This window comes from Heteronotia binoei, chromosome 13 (assembly GCF_032191835.1).
Source record: "Heteronotia binoei isolate CCM8104 ecotype False Entrance Well chromosome 13, APGP_CSIRO_Hbin_v1, whole genome shotgun sequence".
Classification (NCBI taxonomy): domain Eukaryota; kingdom Metazoa; phylum Chordata; class Lepidosauria; order Squamata; family Gekkonidae; genus Heteronotia; species Heteronotia binoei.
This window is the reverse complement of record NC_083235.1, coordinates 28084118-28110341: the sequence shown is the minus strand read 5'-3', so window position 1 is coordinate 28110341 and position 26224 is coordinate 28084118. Positions and strand designations below refer to the sequence as shown.

The window sequence follows — 26224 nt, the reverse complement described above, 5'->3', positions numbered from 1 at the left end:
AAATCTCCAAACCTTATACATTTAAAAACCCAAAAGGAGAAGTGTTGCCTGCAGCAAAGGCAATGTAATAACAAAATAATTCTTGGCTGCCATTGCAAAGGCCCAGCTTCTCCCAGGAGGGGGCACCCATGAGTAGCTCTTCATCTCTCACTCTCTTTGCAAGCCCATTGGAGGCTGGAGGTGGTAGAGAGGCCAGAGTGCGTGGTCTGGGATAACGTGGCTGCCTAGTGCCTCTGCTGGAGACCTTTGTTTGAGCTGGAGCCCTGGCCAAGCCAGCTTGAACTACATTCCTGTGCATTCCTGCTCAAAAAAAGCCCTGATGATGTGATGTCATATGTGGTATATCTCCTTGCCCTGGTAAAAAGCACTGGGCAGAAAAATGTTACTGTAAGACAGGATTGGCAGGGGATCAGTGCAAGGTTGCCATTTTCAATGGTTGCTCAGCCTAGAATATTGCTTCTACGTTTGTCTTGAGATCTAACAGATCTTCAGAACCACAAGGATTTCAGAATTGGCCCATGGAGTGTGTACTTCATAGGTCACTCTCATCTGCCCACAACCCTTACTAGCAACTCCTATGCTGATTGTAAGTGACACAAGAATTCCAAACTAAGAAAGAGTTGCATCCCTTAGATTCTGGTGCAAAAAATTTGTAGCTGTAAGTATGCAACACTAGAATCTACACTTGTTATTACAAAACACTTCTTGAATACTTTTAAAAAATTAACTCTATAACTCTTAGGACCCCTAAGAGCTTGACTATGTTCAGTTTCCAAGTCTGCTACACTTCTTACCTTCCAGCCTCGGACATAGGCCTGGATAAGAAGAGCTGACCTCTTCATCTTGGTATACTTCTTCTTTTGCTGCAAAATAAAATTTTTGCCTCAGTACAAAGACGGACCATGGGCAAATGGGCAAACTGGGTCCCATTTGTTTCAGGCAAGCAGCAGACAAGAACACATGCACTCTACAGTTTCACAGCATTTGTCCTCAGGTAAATTAATTTTACCCTGGCATAAAGTCCATGGCTGGGTACAGACTGGTAGCTTGTAGTGGCAGCCTCCAGGCTCAGGAAAAAGTCAGTGTAGTTTGAGGTGCCCCAAAAGGGTCAGACAGCATGTGTCCCACAGCCAGAGGAGGGATAGGCTGCGTGCATCCCCAAGGAGCAATCACACCACTCATGCATTTGGGAGGTGCTTCCCTGGCACTCCTAGGCCATTTATACTGCCAGGAAAGGTGGCAGAGAAGTGCTTCACAGATTTGCCACCAGTTTTGGAAGTGGCATACAGGCATCAGAGGATGAGATAAGGGTGGGAGTGAGGTGGGACCCAGATATGTGCATTTGAACGTGCCATTTTAATTCAGGCACCAGGGGGTGCCTGTATTGGCCCAAATTGGCCATCTGTCCCCTATGCTACACATTAGTATAGGGTGCAAGAAATTACCTCTATCTAACAAATGCTTGGAAGTTCATTACTTCTATCTAACAAAGGCTTGGAAGTTCATAAAGGAAGCTGTATCCTAGGGTAGGGGTCCTTAACCTTTTTGAGCCTGTGGGCACCTTTGGAATTCTGACATAGAGTAGTGGTTGTAACCACAAAGTGGCTGCTATGGAAGATTCAGCCAACCAGAAAATGGCTCCTGTGGGAGACATAGCCATACACACTTAGAAGAAACAAGGGCAGAGGAGAAGGCAGTAATTTTAAAAAGAGAGGAGAGAGAGTAAAACCAGCTGCCACTGAAACAACATTTCTGAAAATCTGCTCAGCCAACCATTCCTCTAGTGGTTAATTAGATGTCTTGTTAGGCAAAAGCACTACCTGGTCCCACCCATATCCTAAACACACTGGGGACGTCAGGGTGTCATAGTATCCAGGGACACCATGTAGCAGAACCCTTCTTAGGGCATATCTGCAGTTTAGATCAGTTCTGAACCAGTTTAACTATCATGGCTTCTATCAAAGTATCTTGTGAACTGTAGTTTAGGAAGGAGGGGTTGACAGTGAAGAGCTTCGCCGAACCACAAATCCGAGGGGACTCTGAGGAAAAGGGATGACTGTTGAACCCGATTAAGTCTGTGATGCAATTATGACTCGTTACAAAGGAGACACGACAACAGATGCCCATACCAAATAAATTGAGGCCATCACAGCTCCTCATTGGTCATGCACTAGGCAAAGATCTAACACAGCACAGCAAACACTGAGGCATGCAAGCCACAAACCCATACAGAAATGCCCACATCTTACTTACTGCATTGCCACGGAACCAGGCAGAGAGAAGGATCTGGCTCTTGCGCATCTTTTGATAGTGCATGCGGCATTTCCATGCCCGGTAAGTTGCTTGGATCAGGGCAGCTAGCTCTTGTACTCGCCGCTGACGTCGGTCTTCCAAGTCAAAAAGCTGCAGAGGGAGGATTGGGAACCAGCAATTTCAAGAGTCAGACCTGATGGCACTGGGAGTTTGCCCTGATTTGCATTAATTCTAGCATTGGTGACTTTACAAGTTTCCATTGTAAGAAGGCATGCCTTCGGAACCTCACAGTTTCATAAGTCAATTCATGCTTAAACCAGTTAAAAATATGAAGGTAAAAATTACAGTAGTTAGCATATGCGGTAGCTAGGATGCAAATTTCATAAATAATTAATTCAAAAACGAAACAAAATGAAAAGATGACATATACATTCCTACTTCAATTAGAATGGATGATGGCTGGATTGAGAGAGTGGAGGGCGGGGCTTTTTTGGAGGTGGGAGCACACAGGAGCGGAGCTCAGCCTGGGCTGGCCAAGGCTTCAGCTGGCACACTGGGGAAGGTGTGGGAGGCATCTTTAAACACTTCCCTGATGGACTCTAATTTGGTACCTGCTATCAGCTGCTAGGACATTGTATGCGCAGCTTTGGAAGCAAGAAAAAATACCGGATAAATGGGATTGGACTATGAAAGTTCTATCGTGGAGTGAAATGGATAAATTAACTAGAACATTAAGAGACTATGATTTGGAGATATTTAAAAAAGAGTGGAGGAAGTTTAAAGAATACATAGAGAAAGAGTCGAATGTAAGAAGACATTGGACAATTTTTTAGTAATAATGGGGGGGGGGGAAATGAAGAAGCAAGAAGGGGGTGGGAATATTTATATAACGAATTTTGATTAGTCAGATGTATCTTTAGTATTGAATTAGAATCTATAACCTCGGGGAAGTCTATATTGGAGGGAGGGGGGATTGAAAAGTCATATGGGTTAGTATTGAAGCAACGAAGGGAAATTAAGTTCTGTAACCATATGCTATCAATAAATTGGTTAAAACAAAAAAAAAATCTGGGTTACAATTGTTTCTCATGGAACATAGAGCTTGTGCTGAACCAGCCAAGATTCTTTCTTTACTCAGAGCCATTCCCACCACCTGTCTCTCTAGGGTAGTAGCCAGGAACTGGCAAGAGTCTAGGGTGGTAGGGGCATGGGGAGAGTACTGTTGCAAGACGGAATTAGGAAAACACGGAAATAGCATCATGCTAGTCTAGAAATCAGGCAACCCCGTGGCGCAGAGTGGTAAAGCTGCAGTACTGCAGTCCTAAGCTCTGCTCATGACCTGAGTTTGATCCTGGTGGAAGCTGGGTTCAGCTAGCTGGCTCCAGGTTGATTCAGCCTTCCATCCTTCTGAAGTTGGTAAAATGAGTACCCAGCTCACTGGGGGGAAAGTGCAGATTACTGGGGAAGGCAATGGCAAACCACCCCGTAAAAAGTCTGCTATGAAAACGTTGTGAAAGCAACATCACCCCAGAGTCGGAAACAACTAGCTCTTGCACAGAGGACTACCTTTACATTTTTAGTCTAGAAATCACCAGAAACTCTATGGTTTCTGCCAATTTCTAGAATGGTATGACATCACACTGACTGTGATTTTGTACTTTATTTTTTGGGGAGCTGGGGATGGGAGATCTCCAGCTCCCCATGGGTAACTGACAACCCTAATTTCCAGTTATGGGGACTGAATCCACTTCCTATCCTTTCTAAGTACTGGACATCAGGCGCAATTTATTTCCCCATTGCTGTGTTACGGATAATTAGTATCAAAAAGCTGAGCTGAGAAAGTGCAGAGTTGCCAAGGGCTGAGATCAAACCAGAGCTCTTAGTAAGAGCTCAGTTCCTGTGCAGGGTAATTAAATGTAAAGTCTGCAAACCAATGTACATTCACAAACAGCAGAGATGAATAAATTTTGCTCCATTTTTAACCCTAAGACATAAAATAGAGAGTACCCTAATTTAAAAATTTCAACCTCAACACTAAGAGAAATTTTAAGTTGTACGTATTTCATTGTCCAAATATAAGGAATAAAGCCTATCCCAAGATTCTGATTTTATTGCAAGCATATTTGGCATAGAAGCAACATTTAGACATTCTTTTGAAAATGGTTAAGTCGTTCTCACTCATAATGAACCCAGGGCTTTTTTTGAGTAAGAACACAGTTCTGGCTGGCTTGGCATCAGGGGGTGCGGCCTAACATGCAACTGAGTTTTTGCTGGTCTTTGAACAGACCAATCTTACCAAGTCTACTCAGCAGGGGTGGAATTCTAGCAGGAGTTCTTTTGCATATTAGGCCACACTTTCCTGATGTAGCCAATCCTCCAAGAGCTTACAAGGCTCTTTTTTATAAGCTCTTGGAGGATTGGCTACGTCAGTGGGGTGTAGCCTAATATGCAAAGGAGCTCCTGCTAGCATTTCAATCCAGTTCAGCAGCACCGCTTTCTTCAGCAATGGCTGCGAGCACAGACAGCTTTAAAAGGGGGTTAGACAAATTTGTGGAGGAGACCCTGGGCTAAAAGAGGCTAGGATTCATTCCACCAGAGCAAGAGCCTTCTCGGTTGTGGTCCCAATAGTTTGGAACACCCTCCCAGAAACCATCAGGGCCCTGTGGGACTTATCGCAGTTCTGCAGGGCCTGCAAGCCTGAACTGTTTCAGATGGCATATAACATCTAATGGGAAAGGGCTGCCACCACACCTGGATCTATCGCGCTTAAATACTAACTGCCTAGGATCTGTACGCGCTTAGAAAGGAAAATATTATATGATCTGCCTGAAGTAGCACCGTTGTAATTTATTTGATTGTTTTATTGTTTTAATATTGCTTATTGCTTATCGTGTATTTTATGCTGTTAGCCGCCTTGAATTTGCATAGAATGGGCAGGATATAAATATAATGGGGGAAAAAAGATTATCTGCAAAATCTAAGCATTTGGGGACAGAATCTTCAACATCATCCAAGTTTAAGCCTGACAATCCAAAATGGAGACTTTGTTGCACATCCCCAATACTCTTCCTTTCTCTAAACTCTGGAAAAACTATCATGCTCTCCTACATCTTACACTCCATTCCCCTCTCCCCCAAATATCAGCAGCTCACCAGAGCAGGGGTGCGGATGAAGATCTTGGTGTGTCCATATGCCAGCTCCTTGGGATCAATTGGCAGGCTGCCCAAGAGGGTTTGAACACCATCTCTGTACCAGGAAATGGACAATGGGAAAGAGATAAATGATTAACTAGCCCAATCATAACTCAGGCAATGCCACTCACTTTTTAAGTGGGACAGCACAGAGATGATTCTCCACGTGACCAATGTCAGGTAGCACTTTGCCAGTGCAAACTAGGTCTATTGGCAAGTAATTAACACAGAAACAGTGAGCAATCTGATTAAAGAGTGGATAAAGGTTTATTTAGGAATTAATATACTTGATAGGAAAGGAAAGGACAAAGAGAATCCTGCTTACATCTCTAGTTAAGAGAGAGGGTAAGATTGAGTGTGTCACTCCCAAGAAGAAGGGGAAAATTGCCCTAAGAGTAGCAATCTAGGGACAGACGAGGAATGACACTTAACAGAAGAGAAGGTGTTGTCCTCGCTATCCTAATTGTCTTCTTGCTGCCCGCTGCAGGGTCTTCTTCTCTTCTTCTTTGTACACCAGACATGTATTCCAACAAGGCCTGCCCACCATTACAGACAGACACGTAGTTGAAAAGTTTGGGGTGGAGGCAGACCAGGCATGGGAACCAAAGTATAAATAGTCGAACAGGGTTTTTTGGTAGCAGGAACTCATTTGCATATTAGGCCACAACCCTTTGATATACCCAGTCCTCCTGGGGCTTACAGTAGGCCCTGTAAGAAGAGCCCTGTAAGCTCTTGGAGGATTGGCTACATCAGGGTGTGTGGCTTACTATGCAAAGCAGTTCCTGCTACAAAAAAGCCCTATAGTCAAATATGTTTTAATCAATATATGAATTAATTTTAAACAGAACAATATTAGCATTTAATATCATTAAAAATAAGTGCCACTTGTTTGTCTATCATCCCAATACATTTCTACTTGGGGGCAAAATGAGAAGGCAGTCTTACTCAGAGGATGAATAGAATATCAGCAATCCCCCGTCCTCCTTTCATAACTCTGTAAGTAACAGGGATAGCAGGGTTGGCCATGGGCAGTAGTTGCATGGGAGACCACCATGCAGAGGAAGTCAATGGCAAACCACTTCTGAACATCTTTTACCATGAAAACCACACAGTCCTAGGAGTCGCCATGAGTTCTTTGCAACTTGATGGCAACTAGCCATACAAGTAACAGGGACAGAGACTACTTTGTCTTAATTGCAAGCTTTATGAAATTCAGAGAAGTGGCCTAACATAGCCATACAGTGACTAGAGCCTAAAAAACCCTCCCATAACCAGAGCCCAGGTGTGGACAGATCCTACCAGATACAGGTGCTCCAGCCAGTCCCTCTTCCAAATACCCTTGCTGAAGTTCAACAGCAGTTCCAAGTGGACTGCCTAAAAGGAGACCTCAGCCTCTGTGTGATCTCTAGCTTTGGGATGGCCCCAACACACACCAATATTCTCCGTGACTATTCCACAAGGCCATAAGCTTTTTCCAGTATTCCCTTCCAAGCGAACCCCATCCCAATCTCCCTGCTTAGCCACAGTTAGCAATTCATTGGATACTTTTACCCTAAGAACATCACAGTTTCTCTATCCTACCCGGCGCTTCCATTCCAGTGTGGCCAGGTCTCCTTGCAGAGCATTTTGTAGCGTTCCAGGCATGGCTCATAGACTTGGCGATAGGCATAGCCAGCTCTTCGAACACGTACGTTCTCCAGCAGGCCAAGGTAGCGCACTTGTGTCTGTACCAGTGCTTCGGTGAACACAGCAGGCTTCTTGGTATCATTTGGCTTGATGCACCTAGTGATGAAGGGAACAACCTCACTTGGCAAAGGGAACAACCTCAGCCGGTTTGGTGTAGTAGTAAAGAGCACAGACTCTAATCCACAGAACCGGGTTTGATTCCTCCACTCCTTCACGTGCAGCTTCTGGTGTGACCTTGGATCAGTCACAAGTTCTCTCAAGAGCAATTCTCAAAGAGCTCTCTCAGCCTCACCTACCTCACAGGGTGTCTGTTGTGGGGAGGGGGAGGGAAAGGAGATTGTAGGCCACTCTGCGACTCTGAGTGAAGGGTGGGGTATAACTCCAATCTCTTCTTTTGCTGCTTCTTCTAAATCAGCTAATTTGTCTGTCTCTCATCCATGTTCTCTCACCAGATTGCCCGCATCCAAGTATAGCTCAGGGTTCTGCCCTCGGTTTTGCACATGACCGGCACACACATTAGTTACCTGATATAGTTGGGCTTCTTGGCATAGAGGTTCTTCATCAGGGTGGCCACAGATGCTTTGAACTGGAAGCCAGCAGTTGGCGGACGCTTGAGTGAGACTTTTTCGGGATCCCCCTCAGGGAACAGGGTGCGTAACAACTCATGCTTGGCCTTCCACATGGCTTGTGACAGGTCTCTAAACAACAGGTCATTGTTCTTCTCTATGAATCCAGTCACATTGTAGGTCACCTGAGGTGGAAGAAACTCAATGGCTTAGGGAGGCCTTTGGAATCCACTCTAGTGGACTAAGTAACTTCCCACATCCCCCATGCTGGTGCCCACCCTTGCTACTGACAGCTGAGAAAACATCATACTCACTTTGCCAGCATAATGATGAATTCGGAAGCAATCAGAAAGCATGCTGGCATCCATGATATGTTTGGCATTCTGGGTGACTCTGCTCTCATAGCGTTTGTGTTCTTTAAATACTTGGTTGAGTTTGGCCAGGAAAGTAGCTTCATTCACTGTCCCTGGGCGGAGACACTCCTCGTCCAGCATGGCAAGAATCCCACCTGTGTTCTGCACACACACACAAAACCCAAGGTAGTTACAGCACAGTTCTGCTCATACTGCTTCTCACTAGAATTGATCTCAGTTGGATCAACTGGGCATTTGTCCCAGCTGCTGGTCTGGTGGCAAATACTACAGGAGACAACTGCTTGCTTCTAGAAATGGGAGGGAAAGAGGGCATGGAGATACTGGCTCCTGGAGACAATTGGAAGATGACATTTCATTCTTTAAAAGAGAGATGCAGGAGTTTAGGCTTGATGCAAGAGCTGAGTCATCCATCATGTAAGCCCAGTGCTTTGACTCAGCATGGAGAAAGTCCGGGTTGCTCAAAGGCACTATCAACAGTGTTGATTACTAACCCTACTACAATGTGTGGACCACTCCTAAACTCTACAGACTTTCTCCCTAGCAAAAACAAAATTCAAGTTCATATATCTATATTTGTTTACATTTATCCTTGGTATATTCTTACTCTCTCTATCTCTTAGTTGTCTTTCACTCCTGCAACTGACCAGTGTTTAACAGGGCAATCCTAAACCAGGGCTGTGATCCCACATACTCAATAATGCACTTTCAATCCACTTTCAGTGCACTTTCCAACCAGATTTTGCCAGTTCACACAGTAAAATCCAGTTGAAATGCATTGAAAGTGCTTTGAAAGTGCATTATTTCGTGTGTGTGATCACAGCCCAGGCAATCTTAAGTAAATGTGTAAACTCCCTGCACATGCTAAATACTGCAGTTTCAATTCACTTTGGACACTGCTTGAAAGTGGATTTTTCCATTTCACAGAGCAAATTCCAATTGAAAAGTGGATTGAAACTGCATTACTGTGTGACTGCACCCAGGGAAAGGAACCTGGGTTTTTAAATAAACACGACTCTGGAAATGCACCAAGTACAAAAAAAATAATACATATAGCAACTGTAGCATTATTTATTTATTTATTTATTTTGCTACTATTAAAGTGGAGGACCCACAAAGGACTTATGAGAGGTATCTCACTTTCTCCGTATCCCCCTCTCCCATGATTTCCTCTTTCCCTTCCCCAGCAGCCCTCACGGCCTCTTCCCATTCCCTGATTCCTTCTTCCCATTTACTGGCCCATCTACCTTTATCTGCCTCCTCTGTCTTCTGTTCTCCCTCCTCCTAGCAATTCCTCCTGGGAAAAGCGTAGCCACATTGCACAGCGGCTGCCAGTGCCAGGCCAGGTCAACTTGTAGCATCAACCTTCTTCACATAATGCAGGTGCTCTACCACTGACCCACAGCACCTCCTCCCACAAAAAAGGGGCAACATCTGAAGTGAAACTACTCCCTGATACTTTCTAATTTAATTTTTAATTTAATTTTCTATTTATACCCCGCCCTATCCTGCAAGCGGACTCAGGGCGGCTTACAATATTAAAAACTTTACAGCAAGATTAAGTAAACCACATCCAAACTAAACAATATCATAATTACAAAATTATCAAATAAGATCAAAACCATGATCCACATCATTGGCAACAAGTCATAAAGCCACATATAGGCTGGTAGTATTCAGCATAACTTGAGCATCTAGGTAGTTAGATGCTGGGGGAAGCATGCTGGGGGAATTCTTGAAACCCATCTGAAAACAACTTACATCCTCAATCAAGTCACAGATGATGCTGTTATCAAAGAAGTCCACAGCAGTCCACGCAATGCCCTATGGAAGGAGACAAATATTATCAGCAGTTTTAAGGAAGCCTTGCAGTAACCAGGGCTTTTTTTAAAAAGCAGGAACGCACAGGCATGCAGTTCCAGCTGGCTTGGCACCAGGGGGTGTGGCCTAATATGTAAATGAGTTCCTCCTGGCTTTTTTCCTACAATTTCACAGTTCCTACAGTTTCACAGTTCACTCTGAAATATACTTATGGTGCCTGGCTAATGGCCAACACCCCTACATCAAAGGGGAGAGGGTTGGCAGGGAGAAAGCAATTGAAGGCAACTCTCCCCAGTGAAGCCGGTTAGCTCTGGAGCTGACCCTTGCCCTAGATGCCGACAGTCTCACAGGAGTGTGGAACTGAGTCTGTAAACCAGAGGTTGGAACCAGGAAGTAGGCAGATCCAAAGAAATAATGAAAAATCATTGTATCAAGAATGTGGACATGTTAATGAAGGAGCCAAATGGCAATCATTAGCAGCTCTCTTCGTTAACATGCAAACAAAACAAATATGAAACATTTTTTTAAGATGCTGGTTTAGGATGCAGCTCTTTGAAAAGGGTTGAGGGCATATCCTCCTCTTCCATGTAACCAAGGTCAGTCCTGAGTCAGAAAGCTTGTTCTTTCAGAACTGGGTAATATCCCTCAGACAAAAACCAAGGTTTGAATCCAGCGACGCACAAAAGCTTATATCCAGAATTAAACTATGCTGGTCTTAAAAGTGCCCCTGGCACTCAAACTTCATTCTATTGCTTCAGATCAACATGGCTACCAACCTAAATCAGACAAAGACTGTAACTTTTAAAAATGACCAGTACGTATGTAAAGTGTACATGAACAAGCTACGAGTTTATGTACTGTCCTATCTTTAATCTGGTTTATAACATAGCCTGCCATTTCCCCTGGTTTTCGGGTAGACCTTGGAGGTGTTCAGTGATGGTGGAAAGTCCCGTCAAGTCACAAGTGACTTATGGTGACCATATGGTTTTCAGATCACGAAATGAATAGAGGTGGTTCTGTGTGGAAACCCTAAACCTCCTTGGTGGTCTCCCACTTAAATTCTAATCAGAGTCAAGCCAGCTTAGTTTCTGAGATCTGTCAAGGTTGGACTTCCCTTGGACATTTTGATTAAGATAGCGGTATTTACACCTTATTAAGGAGCAGGGGTGGAACTCTAGCAGGAGCCCCTTTGCATATTAGACCACACACCCCTGATGTAGCCAATCCTCCAAGAGCTTACAAGGCTCTTTTTTGTAATCTCTTGGAGGATTGGCTACATCAGGGGTGTGTGGCTTAATATGCAAAGGAGCTCCTGCTAGAATTCCACCCCTGCTAAGGAGCAACAGAAGGCCACTAGTAACAGCAGTGTCCAGGACAGCATGAAATTCTCCCTTACGAAGGATAACACTTGGCAGAAAAATACCTTAAAGGCATGTCTGTCATTGCAACTGAATTCCCTTTGGTGGTTAGCCACATATACATTAGTAAATGCTTTCCATGAACTTCTAAACCCTTTCAGTGCTTCCGCTAAGTATTGCCTATAATGGCTGCCAGTCCAGTAAGAAAGGAAAATAAGCTGCTTCTCGTGAAGTTTTATTTTTTTAAGCATTGCAGCATTTGTTTTGGGAAGCAGCAAACATCTCATCCACTTAATTTTTTAATTGTTTTTGAAAACACAAAAGATTATGTCTGTATGGACCTTCTGGGCCTAAGGAAGTCCGTCTCAAGACAACCAGAGACAGGGCCTTTTCTACAATGGCCCCTACATGGTGGAACCAGCTACCGGAAGAGGTGAGGGCCCTGCGAGATCTTACCCAGTTCCGCAGAGCCTGTAAGACAACCCTCTTCCGGTTAGCCTACGCCTGACTGGATAAATGTAGCTTATTAGACTCTGTGAATTATACTGTATAGTTTTAATGTTAAGATTTTAATGTTTTTAGGCTTTTAAATGCTGTGATTTTTAAATGTAATAACTCTGCACTTTGTTTTATTGTTTTATCGTTTGCTGTGAGCCGCCCTGAGCCGTTTTGTGGGAAGGGCGGGATATAAGTTATAGAATAAATAAATAAGTATAGCTTCCAATCCCTCTGTTCTGGTGGCCAGACACTCCAGCTCATTAACCACAAAGAATCACAAACTCAAATCTTGGCTTCAAAAGAAAGCCTATGTCACATTTGTCATTCCACTAAATTTATTTTAAGAACCAAATCTGAGAATATGCATACATTTTATGGCACAGAATATTTATGAACCAACTGTGGCTCAGAAAAATGGGCTACCTCCCGGATGTATTCCTCTTGTTCTTCTTTCAGGGTCAGCAAGATGAAGATCTGTTGCAGTTTCTCATTACAGTAATTGATAATGAACTGCTCAAAGCTGTTGTTCTACAAAGAAAAGACAGAGAAAGAGACAGATTGGAAGCAGAAAGCGTAAAATTACACAGTGCCAGGTTAAGGACTGCTTGTATTTGGTTCCTTGAGGCCTTGTGGCACCTTAAAGACTAACACTTTGTTGAAGCTTTCATGGGCCTTTAGATTGTCACAGTGGCTGTGACCACACATTAAATCAGGGGTGTCAAACATGAAGCCCAGGGGCTAGATCAAGCCCCTGGAAGGCTCCTATGAGGCCTGCGAGCAAGTCTGCTTCCTTCCCCTTCTCTCTTGCTTCTTTCTGTGTCACAACTTGCTTCGCCAGGATTTTTCAATTGCACAGGAGCTACAGAGCAAAGATGTGATATCATAGCCAATTTATTTTTTTGCTACAACAGACTAATATGGCTTTGAACATGTGCTGTCGAGTTGCAACCAACTTACAGCAGCCCCAGCAAAGAGCTTCCAAGACAAGTGAGGAGAGGCAGTTTGCCATTGCCTTCCTCTCCAAAGTCTTCCTTGGAGGTCTCCCATCCCTTCCAAGATCTGATGAGATCAGTCTATACTAGGGGTGGCCAACAGTAGCTCTCCAGATGTTTTTTGCCTACATCAGCCCCAGCCAGCATGGCCAATTGCTGGGGCTAATGGGAGTTGTAGGCAAAAAACATACTGCGTCCCTCTAATAAGGCTACCCTTCTGTAATATGCATCCCACTCTCTGTCAATGTATGCCACTCAGTTCTTGCTAACGTACCTACAACTAACAACCACATTAAGGCTTCTCATATCTTCAAGTGCCAGGAACCTTCAGTCAAGTCCAGATCCACTGCCCGAGGCTCTCACCAGAAATTTGCTTTAAGAAGCAAATTTCAAGATTATCCATCACCCACCTGAAAAACCTCAAAGCCATAAATATCCAGAACACCCATCACTTTCTTGCGCTCAGTTGTTTTCACCTAAGAAATGAAAAAGCAGTTGGTCACTGGATTCTCTGAAAGCATACACAGTTCACAGTCCTTCTAGGCACTTAAAGAATACATACTATCATTACCCAATACTGATTTCTCAGTCCCAAACACAGATTAAAATGCTACTTCCCTACATTAATATTTACCACATTTGCACCCCATCACCCCAGAGTCGGAAGCGACTGACGCTTGCACAGGGGACCTTTCCTTTCTTTTCCTTTCCTTCTCCATGAAGCTCAAAACAGCATTCTGATTTTATCTCTCAACAAGGCAAAGAAGGTAGTTGAGACAATGGGTGCTTTCACAAGGCAATTGTTTGCAAGTGGATTTTTGCCATTTTACACAGTAAAATCCAGGTGCAAAGTGCATTATTGAATGTGGGTGAATGCACTGAAGGTCACCCAGGGAACTTAACAGTCAAATAAGGGCTCTGAACATTGAGTTCTCCTTATCCAAAACCACCACTTCCACCACTGCATCATTCAGTTTGCAGCACTGACAGAACAGGGAGAAATCTACCAACTATCCTTTAGTATGACTATGAAGAAAAAAGGGGAGTCCCAAACTCTAAACCAAGGAGCAAAGCAAGAATCTACAATGGAAGGAAGGAAGGAACTGGCCAAACCTCCTCCCCATTTTTCCACTGGTTAAAGCACCTTTGACAAGTGAAAAATATAGCTAGGAATAGGATCCAGAACATAACATCTGGGTACCATTTACTTCAATTTAACAAGTCCTCATAATTTTTAAAAGATTTATATATATATATATATATGTGGCGCAGAGTGTTAAAGCTGCAGTACTGCAGTCCTAAGCTTTGTTCATGACCTGAGTTCTATCCCCGGCGGAAGCTGGGTTTTCAGGTAGCTGACTCAGCCTTCCATCCTTCCGGGGTCGGTAAAATGAGTACCCAGCTTGCTGGGGGGGAAAGCGTAGATAACTGGGGAAGGCAACTGCAAACCACCACATAAAAAGTCTGCCGTGAAAACGTTGTGAAAGCAACATCACCCCAGAGTAGGAAACGACTGGTGCTTGCACAGGGGACCTTTCCTTTTCATAATTCTTTGACTAAAAGTCAAAGCAGGTGAGATGCTGCAAGATTCATGCTAAATAGTAATACAGATAATTTAGATTGCTGCCAACTCTTTCCCTACTCTGCTATTTTCCCAAGCCTTAATCCCACCCTGCAACCCCCACTATTTTTCACACCAGGAGAAGCATAGATACTACATAAGGCAAATTGTATGTTTTCCCAGGAAGATCCAATAGCAGTTCCAGGGTGATATTTAGGCTCAGGATGGAGAAGAAGTTCACATACACCTAATGAAGCAGCCCTGATCCAAATGTGGTACTATTTAACAGTTAAAGAAAGTGCACCATTTACAAATATTTAACCAGCCCCACAGGTACTATTTAACGGTTAAAGAAAGTGCACCATTTACAAATATTTCAGCATCTCTTCTGTTTGGCTGTTGGAAGATACCACTTAATTTGACCGAGATCAGGTTCAGGACCAAGAGTAGTAAGTACCTCTTCACACAATTAATGTGGTCACACTTGCTAAGTTCACACAGTAAAATCCAATTGGAAAATGCATTGAAAGTGGATTGAAACTGCATTATTTAGCAAGTGTGATCACAGCAAATATGTTATTAATTTATGGAATTCACACAAGTCCAAGAAGCAGTGATGGCCACTAGCTGGGAAAGCTTTAAAAAGTATTAAACAGATTAATGAAGATTATGGATCTTCCTTATGGTTGTTAGACCAAACAGGTAAACTAAATCTCAGATAGTATTGTGAGGAAAAGCCCCCTACTTTTCATACATGTGAACATCATGATCACCAGCATGGTTGCCAGGGTGCCTGGAGATTTGACTCTCACACCTCTGCTCTAAGAAGTGGACTTTGCTTGCAGTTTCTAAGGCTTATGTGGATACCATAAGCCTCAGCTTTGCATTCTACGTCTCTGAAGAGTGTTAGCCAGAACTACAGACATGCTCCAGCTGCTCCTTGTGTGCCCAGTCTTGGCCACTGCAGTGGAAGAAGCCAGGCCACCATGTTTCCAGCCTGGCTCCATGGACCTAAAGCTAACAACAGCAGAAATCCATCTTGCTTTCCTGACCCAAGCATACCCCACCAGGCTGAACTCATTCCTTCTTAGTGGGAAAGTCACACGTACACACCCTGAGCCTGCAAGCAACCCATCTGTTTTATGAATGGATTAATAGCTCAACTGTTGATCCTAATTGCTCAGCAATACCAGAACAATAACTCTTGTCCAGCAGAAGATGAGATAAGAGGAAGGACATCTCCTGTCTTCATCAAGTCTTTTGTCTACACCGGGTGGTACCTAGGCCAGCATTTGATTCCCTATTGTCACCTTCCCAGCTAATCCCATTTAATCTTAAGTATCCAGCCATTTCCATTCTCACCCTAGTCTAATACCTTGGAGCCGCCCCAGGCAGCATCGCAGCTTGGAAATTTCCAGCTTCACCAGACTAAGGTGAAGTTCATTGGTCAAAACTGGCATCCAATTAGGTGTCAGCAAGGGATGTCCAGCCTCCTTGGTCATCATAGAGCCTCCCCCTGCTCCTCCCCAAGACCTCCCAGTCCCTTAGGGTCTGAGGAAGCCTATTTAACCTCTGACCCAACTCCACTCATGTGTGCCTTCTATTCAGCAACCCACCTTCCGCTGTCTAGATCCATCCCCAATTCTGGCCACAGTTTTGGGTCCATTTCCCCTGTCCTCTCATGTCGCCATTGGAACCTTCCTGGAAGAACTACGATGGTAAATATCGCCCTGTATGTCTACCCTGATATGTGTCCCTATCAATCTATCTATTTTTCCTAGACCTGTATGAATGTGTGAATGTTTTGTATTTTACCTTGTGTGAAAGAACTACTATTCTAAATAAATTACAATTGGTTTTTATTAAATTAGAGTCCATGTTTATTGAGCATTGACTATCTGAATGGTCGAGCCTGGTATACACAGATAACAAAGATTCCCTTTTAGGGCCAGCTGTCTCTCAATCTAATTCCCCAATCTCATTTTGAGAGCAGTTTCCCTAACAGAAATTGGTGGAGAATGCGGGCATTACCCTGTTTGTGTGAACGCACGCGAGTCGACACGCGTGCCTTCATACAGACAGACGTAAGGTTGCACCATTCAGAAAGTCTTGCTAGCGAGGCTATTGCGTGAGTGATTGAGTGAATGAGTTCTGTGTGAACGGCTCTAGCGAGCATTTCTATAAATTGTGGGTTGGGCTGCTCCCCTTTCTATCATTCAGCGTTGGACTTCTCAGCCGCACCTAGGATATAATTTATTATTAATAATTTATTATTATTATATTAGGAGGCCAGACACCTCGCAAGAGGACTGAGCCCGATAGAACGCAAGGGGGAAGTCCCGTGAAGTCTGGCCGCCGTCCTGAGGCCTTCTAAACGTGTCTATCGTGGGAGGGAATGTCAGGACAGGCTAGGATTGTTTAAGATCTGGATAGAGCACCCTTCCCTTCTCCCTTTTCTTTAGAGCTTAGTGCACACACGCACACACACTACATACACACTCATACACTTACACACACACCGCAAGTCCTTACACGAACCTAGGCCAAGGCTAGTCTAAGGCACCCGACAGTCAAGAAGGCAGGCGGGCCGGTGGACCGATGCAATCTGACTGACGGGCAACATTTTTGGGTCGAGGCGCAGCCGACGGCTGGCTCGTTCCCTTAATTGTAGTCGAGGCGCAGCCGGCGGCTGGCTCACTACCCTTTTCTTGGATCGAGGCGCAGCCGGCGGCTGGCTCGTTACCCTAACTGTAGTTGAGGCGCAGCCGGCGGCTGGCTCACTACCCTTTTCTTGGATCGAGGCACAGCCGGCGGCTGGCTCGTTCCCTTAACTGTAGTCGAGGCGCAGCCGGCGGCTGGCTCACTACCCTCTTCTTTGGTCGAGGCGCAGCCGGCGGCTGGCTCGTTACCCTAATTGTAGTTGAGGCGCAACCGGCGGTTGGCTCACTACCCTTCTCTTTGGTCGAGGCGCAGCCGGCGGCTGGCTTGACATTTAAACCCCTAACCAAAGTCAAACAAAGAAAACTAACTAACATACGCTGCCATGCAACGCTTGGCCGAGACGGAAGAAATCCCCAAGCTAGAAAAGTGGCTGATAAAGAAAGGAGAAAACCCTTGGAAGAAGGGAGCCTTTGGCGAAGGCCCAGACCCCCTTCAGACCCTCCGAGAGACCTTAGACGAATTAAGCAAAGACAAAAAGATCAGCTCTGGAAAAAAAGATCTTTTTGCCACGTGGGGCTTGTTTGAAGCCCTACGAGATAGCACTACCCTGATTAAACAACTCAGGGAACAGCTTACGCAGAGAGATCAGCAAATAAAGCAGCACGAGGTGCAGATAGAAAAGAAGGAACAAGAATTAGAGGAAATTCTTAAAAAGCATGCAGAAGCACTGGATCAGGAGTTCCAAAAACATACCGCTGAAAAGGAACTCCTGCTCCAGAACCATGAGGTAGAAAAAGCGGAATTGCATAGAAAACACGCCGCAGAGATAAATAGGCTGGCGGCGGAAAACAATAGCTTGGACCTCGACTGGCAACATGCAAGTCGAACCATAGAGGAGATTAAGGCAGAGAAACACACCTTAAACTTAGCCTACCAGAGCACTGTGTCCGCTCTAAATAAGGCTCAATCGCAGGTAAAGGCGTTGAGCAAAGAGCTGGAGCAAACAAAAGACCGAAATAATAAGTTGCAACATGCCTTTGAGATCACCACAGAAGCGGTGAGAAAATCCAAAGAAGCAGCCAATCATGAGGCATGTAAAAAGGAGATTGCCTTACTGCATCAAAAGCTAGACCGTAAAAACGCTCTTATAGCGACGGTCTCTCCATCCACCCTTTATGCTTTTTCGGATGGGGAAAGTGAGGATGAAGAGGTGGTAGATGGAAATAAAAACAGCTCAGCCCCAGTCCGTCCTGTGGTCACTAAAAAGACCACAGCCAGAAAACAGCATGAAGCTGAATCTGTAAAAATAATGAAGGAAACCTTTGGAAAACTGGGATAATGGTTGGCAAACAAAGGACCAAACCCTTGGTACCCAGAGTTCTTCCAGGAAATGGATATCCTGGAGAGACTTAGGAATTTCCTTGACAAATACTGTGAATATATAGGATCCGAATTGGACAGGTTTGTTGCATGGGGCTTGTTCACAGCATTGCAAGCCTCAGTGGAACATACCAAAGATGCCCAAAAGCTCTATGGGGAAACCTACCAAAACTTAGAAAAGTCAGAAGCTAAGCTAAAAGAATGCCAGGAGCAGGCTGCCCATAAGGTAGAAGAACAGCAGAAACAGGTATCCTCTAAGCTTAGGAAGACAGAAGCTTGGTTAAAAACTTATGAGAAGGAATTAGAAAGGTTCAGGGCTGAGAAATATGATTACTTAATAGACAAACAAAATCTAACCCACGCTCTCCAGGAGGCCAAATGGAGACTGGAGAATGCTTTAAAGCATGCCCAAGAATCTGAGAAGAAGGCTGCTGTTTTAGAAACACAGCTCACTCAAGCACAATTAAATAGAAAAGACCAGTACCCTGTTTACTGGAATCAGGAACAGGACGGGCATGGAAAAGAAAGCCAGAACTGGAAGTTCCAAAACAGTGGCTTTGGTTCCAGCTCTTCTTGCCATCCCCAGCTTGCCCCAAGGGTTCCCCTCTACAAGCAGGCTTATGCTCCTAGGCGACGCTGTCCCCACTCAGCCCAGTGGACCCCTCGAGACAAAGTCAGAATGGTAGCTTGGTCCCAGCTTAGAGCCACTGGAGCAGACATGAGGCAGTTTGATAAGCAGCCCACACATGTGCTACTTGCTGCACTTTCAGAAGCCATGAAGCCACCAGGGCACATGGCTCCCAATGCCACAGGGTTTGCAGAAAATGGAGATAGCCTCCCCAAAGCTACTGCTTTGGAAGACTTCCCTAATAAGGAAAGGGTAGGGAAACTTACAAATCCTACTCATGAAAAGGATTTAGAAATCCAACAGCTCGCTGAGAAAAATCTGGAACTTCAGAAAAAGTTAGAAGCTGGTGGGAAAGAAAAGGAAACTGCCAGTCTCCTGCAACATGTCCTGGAATCTTGCAGGGCCACAGAGAGGAGACTGGAAATTCTGGAAGTGCAGGATAAAAGGAAATATGGCGGGGCAAACCCAGCTGTGCAGCCCCAGACTTCTTTCCCCCATGAAAATGAGAAAACAGTCCCTATTTCAGTTCTCTTACCCCAGAATCATGAAGGAAATGTGGTCTCTGAGCCTATGCAGAGTTCCCCACTTATGGCACAAGGTATTTCTTTTAGCAAGGACTTGCTCCAGACACTCCTACATGAACAAGCCTCAGCCCTTTACGCCAGAAATTTTCTGTCTTTAACTCATCCCATTTGGGGAATTTGAAAGCTAGAATTCTGTGGAACTTCAGAGAATGGTAATCCCACATGGGCAGGCAAGGTTCCTTTGTCTCTGAACCTCCCCCCCACCCAAAGGAAAATCTAACATCTAGACTTGAATGTCTCTTAAAACAGAGAGATCTAGCTTCATTAGGGTTTAAGGTAACAAGGGCGCCTTTTCCCTTGACTAAACAAGAAAACATACAAGCAATGACTTGGACTACAATTAGACCAGGCCATTTCTCCAGGTGAGGCCTGGAGATCTCCTGGAATCCCAGCAAGGGTTCCAGCCTGCAGAGTTAGTTTTCTCTGCAGGGTAATGGGAGCTTGATTTAATATATCTTCAGTTTAACCCTTTAAAGATGCCAGCATCAAGTACCTGAGAAAGAGAGACTGCACTAGTTTTTGTTAATTCAAAACATTTAGAGCAAAATGTAAGAAACTGACTGTTTTAACTTTCAAATTGGATGAATGAAAATCTGTGAAACTCCCAAGTTCATCTTCCTCTCTCTTGCTTATAAAGTAAATATATATATATATATATATTTCCTCAGTTCTATTAATTTTAAGTGGTATAGCCTCTGAGCTTGTACAGAGTGCCTGCAGATTGGCCCAAATAGAACTGGCTAAAGTATTGCAAATGCTCAGCACTCCTGCCATCAGGAAGAAATGCTAATTGTGCTCCCTCTTGCTCAATGGAGATCTGTAGCAGTAAAGATGTGATAAGTAGCTAAGGCAAAGGAATAGAGTTTTAAATGCATTGCCCTGAGAAGTTAAATTGTTGTTTATCTCAGGTCTCCTTAAGGTACAAGCAACTCAGTGTCTTTGAGAGAAAGCCTCATTTTCTTATAGACCTATAACTAGCCAGTGGCAAGAGGAACCACAGTTTTTGTTTGCCACCATTCTCAAAAGTCAAAAGTCATCTAGCTTTTGCAAAGCAGAAGTGGAGAATACAGAAATATCCTCCTGTTACAGCTCTGATGAGAATAAAGCCTTTGATATTGCAATGGAAAGACCCAATATAACTCCTTCAGGAGTATCTAGAATGTGCCTTTTAAAAGGAAAATGCAGCATAAGAAGGAGGAGGGATCCGCAGAGCATTTTTCATTCATGTCGATGCATGGCACTCACTTTGATGCTCTCGTTGATCCTGTTAACTAGCCAGTTAAATAGCCGGTTATAGATATTCTTTGCAAGGGCATCTCGTGCATAGTAACCCTAAGAAACAAACAGAAATTATTAGTGACTGAAATCCAGCCACTCAGAAAAGCTAAGAAGGGCTAACCATTGTCCCAGGAATGGCCCAACCCCAGAGCTAGGGCACAGCCCATTCTGTGAGCTTTCCCTTGCATATATGCAACCAGTTTTCATATAATGACTCCTCCTGTGTGCCAATCGCAAGTGTACATTTGTGAGAATAATTTGCACTGCTTTGAAACTGTTTAATGGCCACCTATAACAGGACTATGCATAAGTAGCACTGATGAGTCTAGCAAGACTTACAATCAGTCTAGCAGGACTATACTATTCATAAAGCAATCTACATTTTTCGCACAAAGTGAAATACCTACAATAAAACACAATGCTTAGGGCAGAGGTCCTTAACCTTTATGAGCCTGCAAGCACCTTTGGAATTCTGACACAGAATAGTGGCTGCTGCCAATGACTGCTGCGGGAGGCAAAGCCAGCCACAAAATGGCTACTGCAGATCAGGGGTGGAATTCTAGCAGGAGCTCCTTTGCATATTAGGCCACACACCCCTGATGTAGCCAATCCTCCAAAAGCTTACAAAAAAGAGCCTTGTAAGTATAATATAGTGGGTTCTATGCATGGATGAGGCGAGGTGGTAGTGATAACAAGTTCTTTCTTAGATACAGCATGGTAGGTGGCTGCACTACAAAGACTGGAAGACTGGGCCAACGGAGCCAACTATATACAACACTGGGTTCCCACGCCCGCATGTTATTGGTTCATTCAAACCAACTGGGGTCTTTGATTGGTGCATGGCAGCAGGGATTTGGATCCTGCGGCCCACTGTTCCCGAGTCTCCAAGCTCAGTTTTTATGGCTCCAATGAACCAGGCAGGAACTCCTAAAACAGTCTTCACTTGTAGTAGTAGTTGTTTGTTTATTCACAGCCTAAACCAGCATTTAAAACAGTAAAATCATACAAAATTAAAACTGTTTGACCATAAAATCATACATAAAAAGGCATAAAATACTGTTGTAAAACTACAAATATGGCAGTTACAGCAAACAGATTGGCAAAGGTGTTTAGACATTTCCCTACTGAATTATTAGAGTTTTCCTTATTCTTGTGGCAAGCCAGCCAAATTTTCCTAATTTGTATGTAACCTCAGGGTTCTTATTACCAAGATGATTCTTAAGGAGTTGCAATTTTGGCTACTGGTAAAAGGTATGGCTGTGGAAAATGGAAATACTTCCCAATTATCATTATAAGCCTCACAGTCAAATATGACATGGACTAGAGATTCTATACCAGCATTGCAGCAGGGACATAATCATTCTTGGAATGGCACTTTTTTGTATCTCCCCTCCACCACCGTTGAAGGGAGAACGTCCCACCTCATAAAAGTAAACTTTTTCCTATATTCATTATTTGTTAAGCAGTATAGGTAGGGCATCGGGGTCACCCTGTTGATTGGTTATGTCAGATCTCGCCATTTGGTTGTGCTATTAAGGTCATTTTGTCTGACAACGTCCGATATTTTTCACTTGAGTCCAGTACACAACGCTCAGTCTTCACTTGAGTCCAGTACACAACAGTAAGCTCTTGGAGGATTGGCTACATCATGGGTGTGTAGCTTTATATGCAAAGGAGCTCCTGCTAGAATTCCACCCCTGCTGCAGATTATCTTCAGTCACACACGGAAGACTCTTGTGCTATGATGGCAACTGCTGTCAAAGCTATGTCTTTACAAATCTGTGCTGACAATCAAATCTCATCTTTACAAATCTGTGCTGACAATCAAATCTCCAAGGGCAAAAACTACACCTGGCCATACACACTTTCTAATAATTCTTGGCAATTACCAGGCACCATGGCACTAGGGTTGCAAGACCCCCAGTCTGACAAGGGGATTCCCCCCGCCCCGAGTCTTTGGGGCTCCAAATGGCCACCAGTCGGCTGGCCAGTGGGGGAAACCCCATTCTTCAAACAGGGACATTGTTGTGTGACATCCTTGATACAATGACATCACTCAGAAGTGACATCATCACACCAGGGACATCATGTGATGATGCTCTGTTTTTTGGGCAAACTCTATGGTTTGCAAACTCTATGGTTCCAGGATCACCCCACCAGCAGCAAGGTAGGACCTGGTAATCTTATATAGCCTCCATGCACACTATGTTGGAGACCTCTGCCATAGAGAGAGGCAAGGAGGAAATCAGTCCAGGATATCCTATGAAGGCTCAGTTTGTTATGAGCCTGCTGGCAGCTCGGAGTAGTTTTACAATGGCTTGTCCCATATATCTGCATTTGTGTATTTTAGTATGATATATATGTTTATGTATATGTTATGACTTTTAACTGGCATATAAAAAAAATTTATAAGACTTTTACCCAGTGTTTGCTTTTGGAACGTGAACTTTATTGCTCCGTAAATAAAACAGATCTTTTAAGGTTATCGTGAATGAATCACTTACATGTCCATGAGTAACATTTTACCGTTAATTCATGTTGCAGCATTTATTATTGTTATGTTATGCTCTGTTGGATATTTGTCTTGATATGTCTTTGTAGATGGCCATTAAAAAGTACTGCAAAATGTGCAGTGATTTTTTTGTTGTTGTTAGATTATTGTGGTACTTCACATGCTTTTCCCTTCGCATTATTTTCTTGTTTTCTTCTCTGTTTGGCTGCAATATTTTTAGCAGCCCCACCTTTTAGACTGAAGAAAATGACTTTGCAATATTGCTTAATGTTTGCTGTGGAGTGCTGGAAGTCAGTCTCTAAGTGGCACAGTGTGGCACATAACACTGGCTAAACCAGAAGTTCCCACCCTTTATTTAGCCTGTGGACACCTTTGGAATTCTGACACAGTGTGGTGGGTGCAGAATAGTGTTGTCAGGTCTACTTACCTGGTCAACAGGGGGTGGAAGGGAGCCTTCCAAGAGTGGGGAGGGCAGGGTGACATCACTGTGTGCAACATCATTGGCGCAATGATAGTGATATCACACTGGGCAGGCTGCATGACAGTGCTCTGGCACAGCGATCCCCAACCTTTTTGGCACCAGGGACCGGTTGTGTGGAAGACAATTTTTCCATGGACTGGGGTGGGGGGGGTGCGATGGTTTTGGGATGATACAATTTATTTTGGTGTTGTGGTTAAGTGTGCAGACTCTTATCTGGGAGAACTAAGTTTGATTCCCCACTCCTCCACTTGCAGCTGCTGAAATGGCCTTGGGTCAGCCATAGCTCTTGCAGAGCTGTTCTTGAAAGGGCTGCTTCTGGAAAAGCTCTCTCAACCCCACCCACCTCACAGGATGTCTGTTGTGGGGGAGGAAGGTAAAGGAGATTGTGAGCCACTCTGAGATTCAGAGTAGAGGGCAGGATATAAATCCAATATCTTATTATTATTATTATTATTATTATTATTATTACATTGTAATATATAATGAAATAATTATACAACCCACAGCCCAGTTGCTAACAGCCACAGACCAGTACTGGTTCATGGCCCAGGGGCTGGGGAACCCTGCTGTAGCATGTTTGTCAAAATGCTAGAGCGTCACCATGAGACATGCCTGATGCAATGACATCACTTCCATGACATTGACATAGGAGGGGGCTGTTTGGGGGCGAAGGGGTGGAGTTTCTTCTGCTGGCCAGAGAGGATTGCAGCCCTTGAAAGCAGGGGAAATCCTGCTCTGACTAGGGCTTAGCAACCCTAATACAGAAACAAAATGGCTGCCAAAGGAGGTGGAACTAGCTACAAAATGGCTGCCACATCTTACCTGCAGTCATACCATGATGTGGTGTTGTGTTGGCAGATGCTTCCAAAGCAACATTTAAAAAAAATTACTGTACGACCAATCTATTCTCCAATGGCCAATAGCCTCTCCTGACCCTATCCACTTTTTAAAAATACTTGGCAGGCACCAGGAAGGTGCTAAATCATGGGCTAAAGGGGCTAAACCATGAGCTAATGTGATCAGCTTTTTGTGAGATTATTACAAATTGGTGAAATTGGAAAAATAGGTTCAAGTGTCCATGAAAGAAGCATAACACAGCTGAGATCCTTTCTAAAGAGGAAACAAGCAATATCGCAAAAGCAGCATTCAGTTCTCTACACAGCATACTTACTTGAGAGACCCTCAAAGTTGTCACCACCTTCTCCTGATGGGTCTCTACAGTACGAGAGCACAAAGCATGTTCAAATACTGTTTCGTCCAGCTGGATCAGCTGACATATCTCCCTTATCACTGCAAAAATAAAATCAGGTACAGGGAGGATAGTAGTTTCTTGTTAGTGTTTGACACTTTCTTGTTAGACTTTGGCACTGATGACACATTACCACTACCAGACTTCCTTGGGAGGCAGTGGGCTCTCCTTCCTTGGAGGTTTTTAAACAGAGGCTAGATAACTATCTGACAGCCATGCTGATTCTGTGAATTAGGCAGATCATGAGAAGGAGGGCAGGAAGGCTGCATCAGTGCTTAGTTCTCATGGTCCTTTCTTACACACCCAGGGAAATGCTGGTTGCCACTTTGGGGTCAGGAAGCAATTTTTCTCCAGGCTGGTTTGGCAAGGTATCCTGGAGATTTTTACCATCTTCTGGGCATGGAGCAGAGCAATGATCCCTCTAAGCTGTGGGATCTTGTGAGCAAAAATTCTACTTCATGAGCTACTGACATTAAAGTTGTGAGCTACTGCATAAATTAGTTTGCTCTGGGGCTATCCTTCCTGAGCAAAGACAAAAAAGTTTGAGGTGGAGGCTAAAAAACTGAGTTAGCTCACACTAACACAGCTTAGAGGGAACATTGGAGCAAGGGTCATTGGGGATGTGTGTGGCAGGGAGATATTTGTGAAGTTCCTGCATTGTGCAGAGGGTTGGACTAGATGACTCTAGAGGTCCCTTCCACCTCTATGATTCTCTTACCCTCCAAAAAACCCCTACATCATCCATCCATTCCATCTATCTATCCATTCATCAGCAACATAAGGGTTTTAGGTTGGACAACAGTATGTTGGAAAAGGATTAACTCCCCTCTCTCTGTACTGGGATCCTGAACCAAATTGGGGCCCTACTTGCATCTGTTTAGTGGAAAGTGCCATCAAGTCACAGCCAACACAGTGGCCCCATCGGATTTTCAAGATGAGACATTCAGAGGTGGTTCATCATCTCCTGCCTTTGTGTTTCAACCCTGGACTTCCTTGGTTTTCTCCCATTCAAGTACTAACCAGAGCCAACCCTGCTTAGCTTCCAAGATCTGATGAGATTGGGCTAGCCTGGGCCATCCAGGTCAGTCAGCAGGTATTTACAAAGGGGGAGGGAATGCTTGGGAGAACCAGCCAGCCATGACTCTCCCAGCGTC

At 44.2% G+C, this 26224-nt stretch overlaps 1 protein-coding gene across 3 annotated transcripts in view; it reads right to left on the bottom strand.

Moving 5' to 3' along the window:
• LOC132581558 (unconventional myosin-Ia-like) overlaps window positions 1–26224 on the bottom strand; it is a 64422-nt gene that overhangs the window by 24983 nt on the left and 13215 nt on the right. For all 3 annotated transcript variants that reach the window (XM_060252864.1, XM_060252866.1, XM_060252867.1), the window contains exons 10-20: window positions 24993–25111; window positions 20796–20882; window positions 13147–13212; window positions 12168–12272; window positions 9829–9891; window positions 8011–8211; window positions 7655–7881; window positions 7026–7226; window positions 5406–5499; window positions 2254–2403; window positions 795–863 (exon numbers count right to left, since the gene is read on the bottom strand). In XM_060252864.1, coding sequence (XP_060108847.1) covers window positions 795–863; window positions 2254–2403; window positions 5406–5499; window positions 7026–7226; window positions 7655–7881; window positions 8011–8211; window positions 9829–9891; window positions 12168–12272; window positions 13147–13212; window positions 20796–20882; window positions 24993–25111 — 1382 coding nt within the window. The remainder of the gene's footprint in view (window positions 1–794; window positions 864–2253; window positions 2404–5405; window positions 5500–7025; window positions 7227–7654; window positions 7882–8010; window positions 8212–9828; window positions 9892–12167; window positions 12273–13146; window positions 13213–20795; window positions 20883–24992; window positions 25112–26224) is intronic.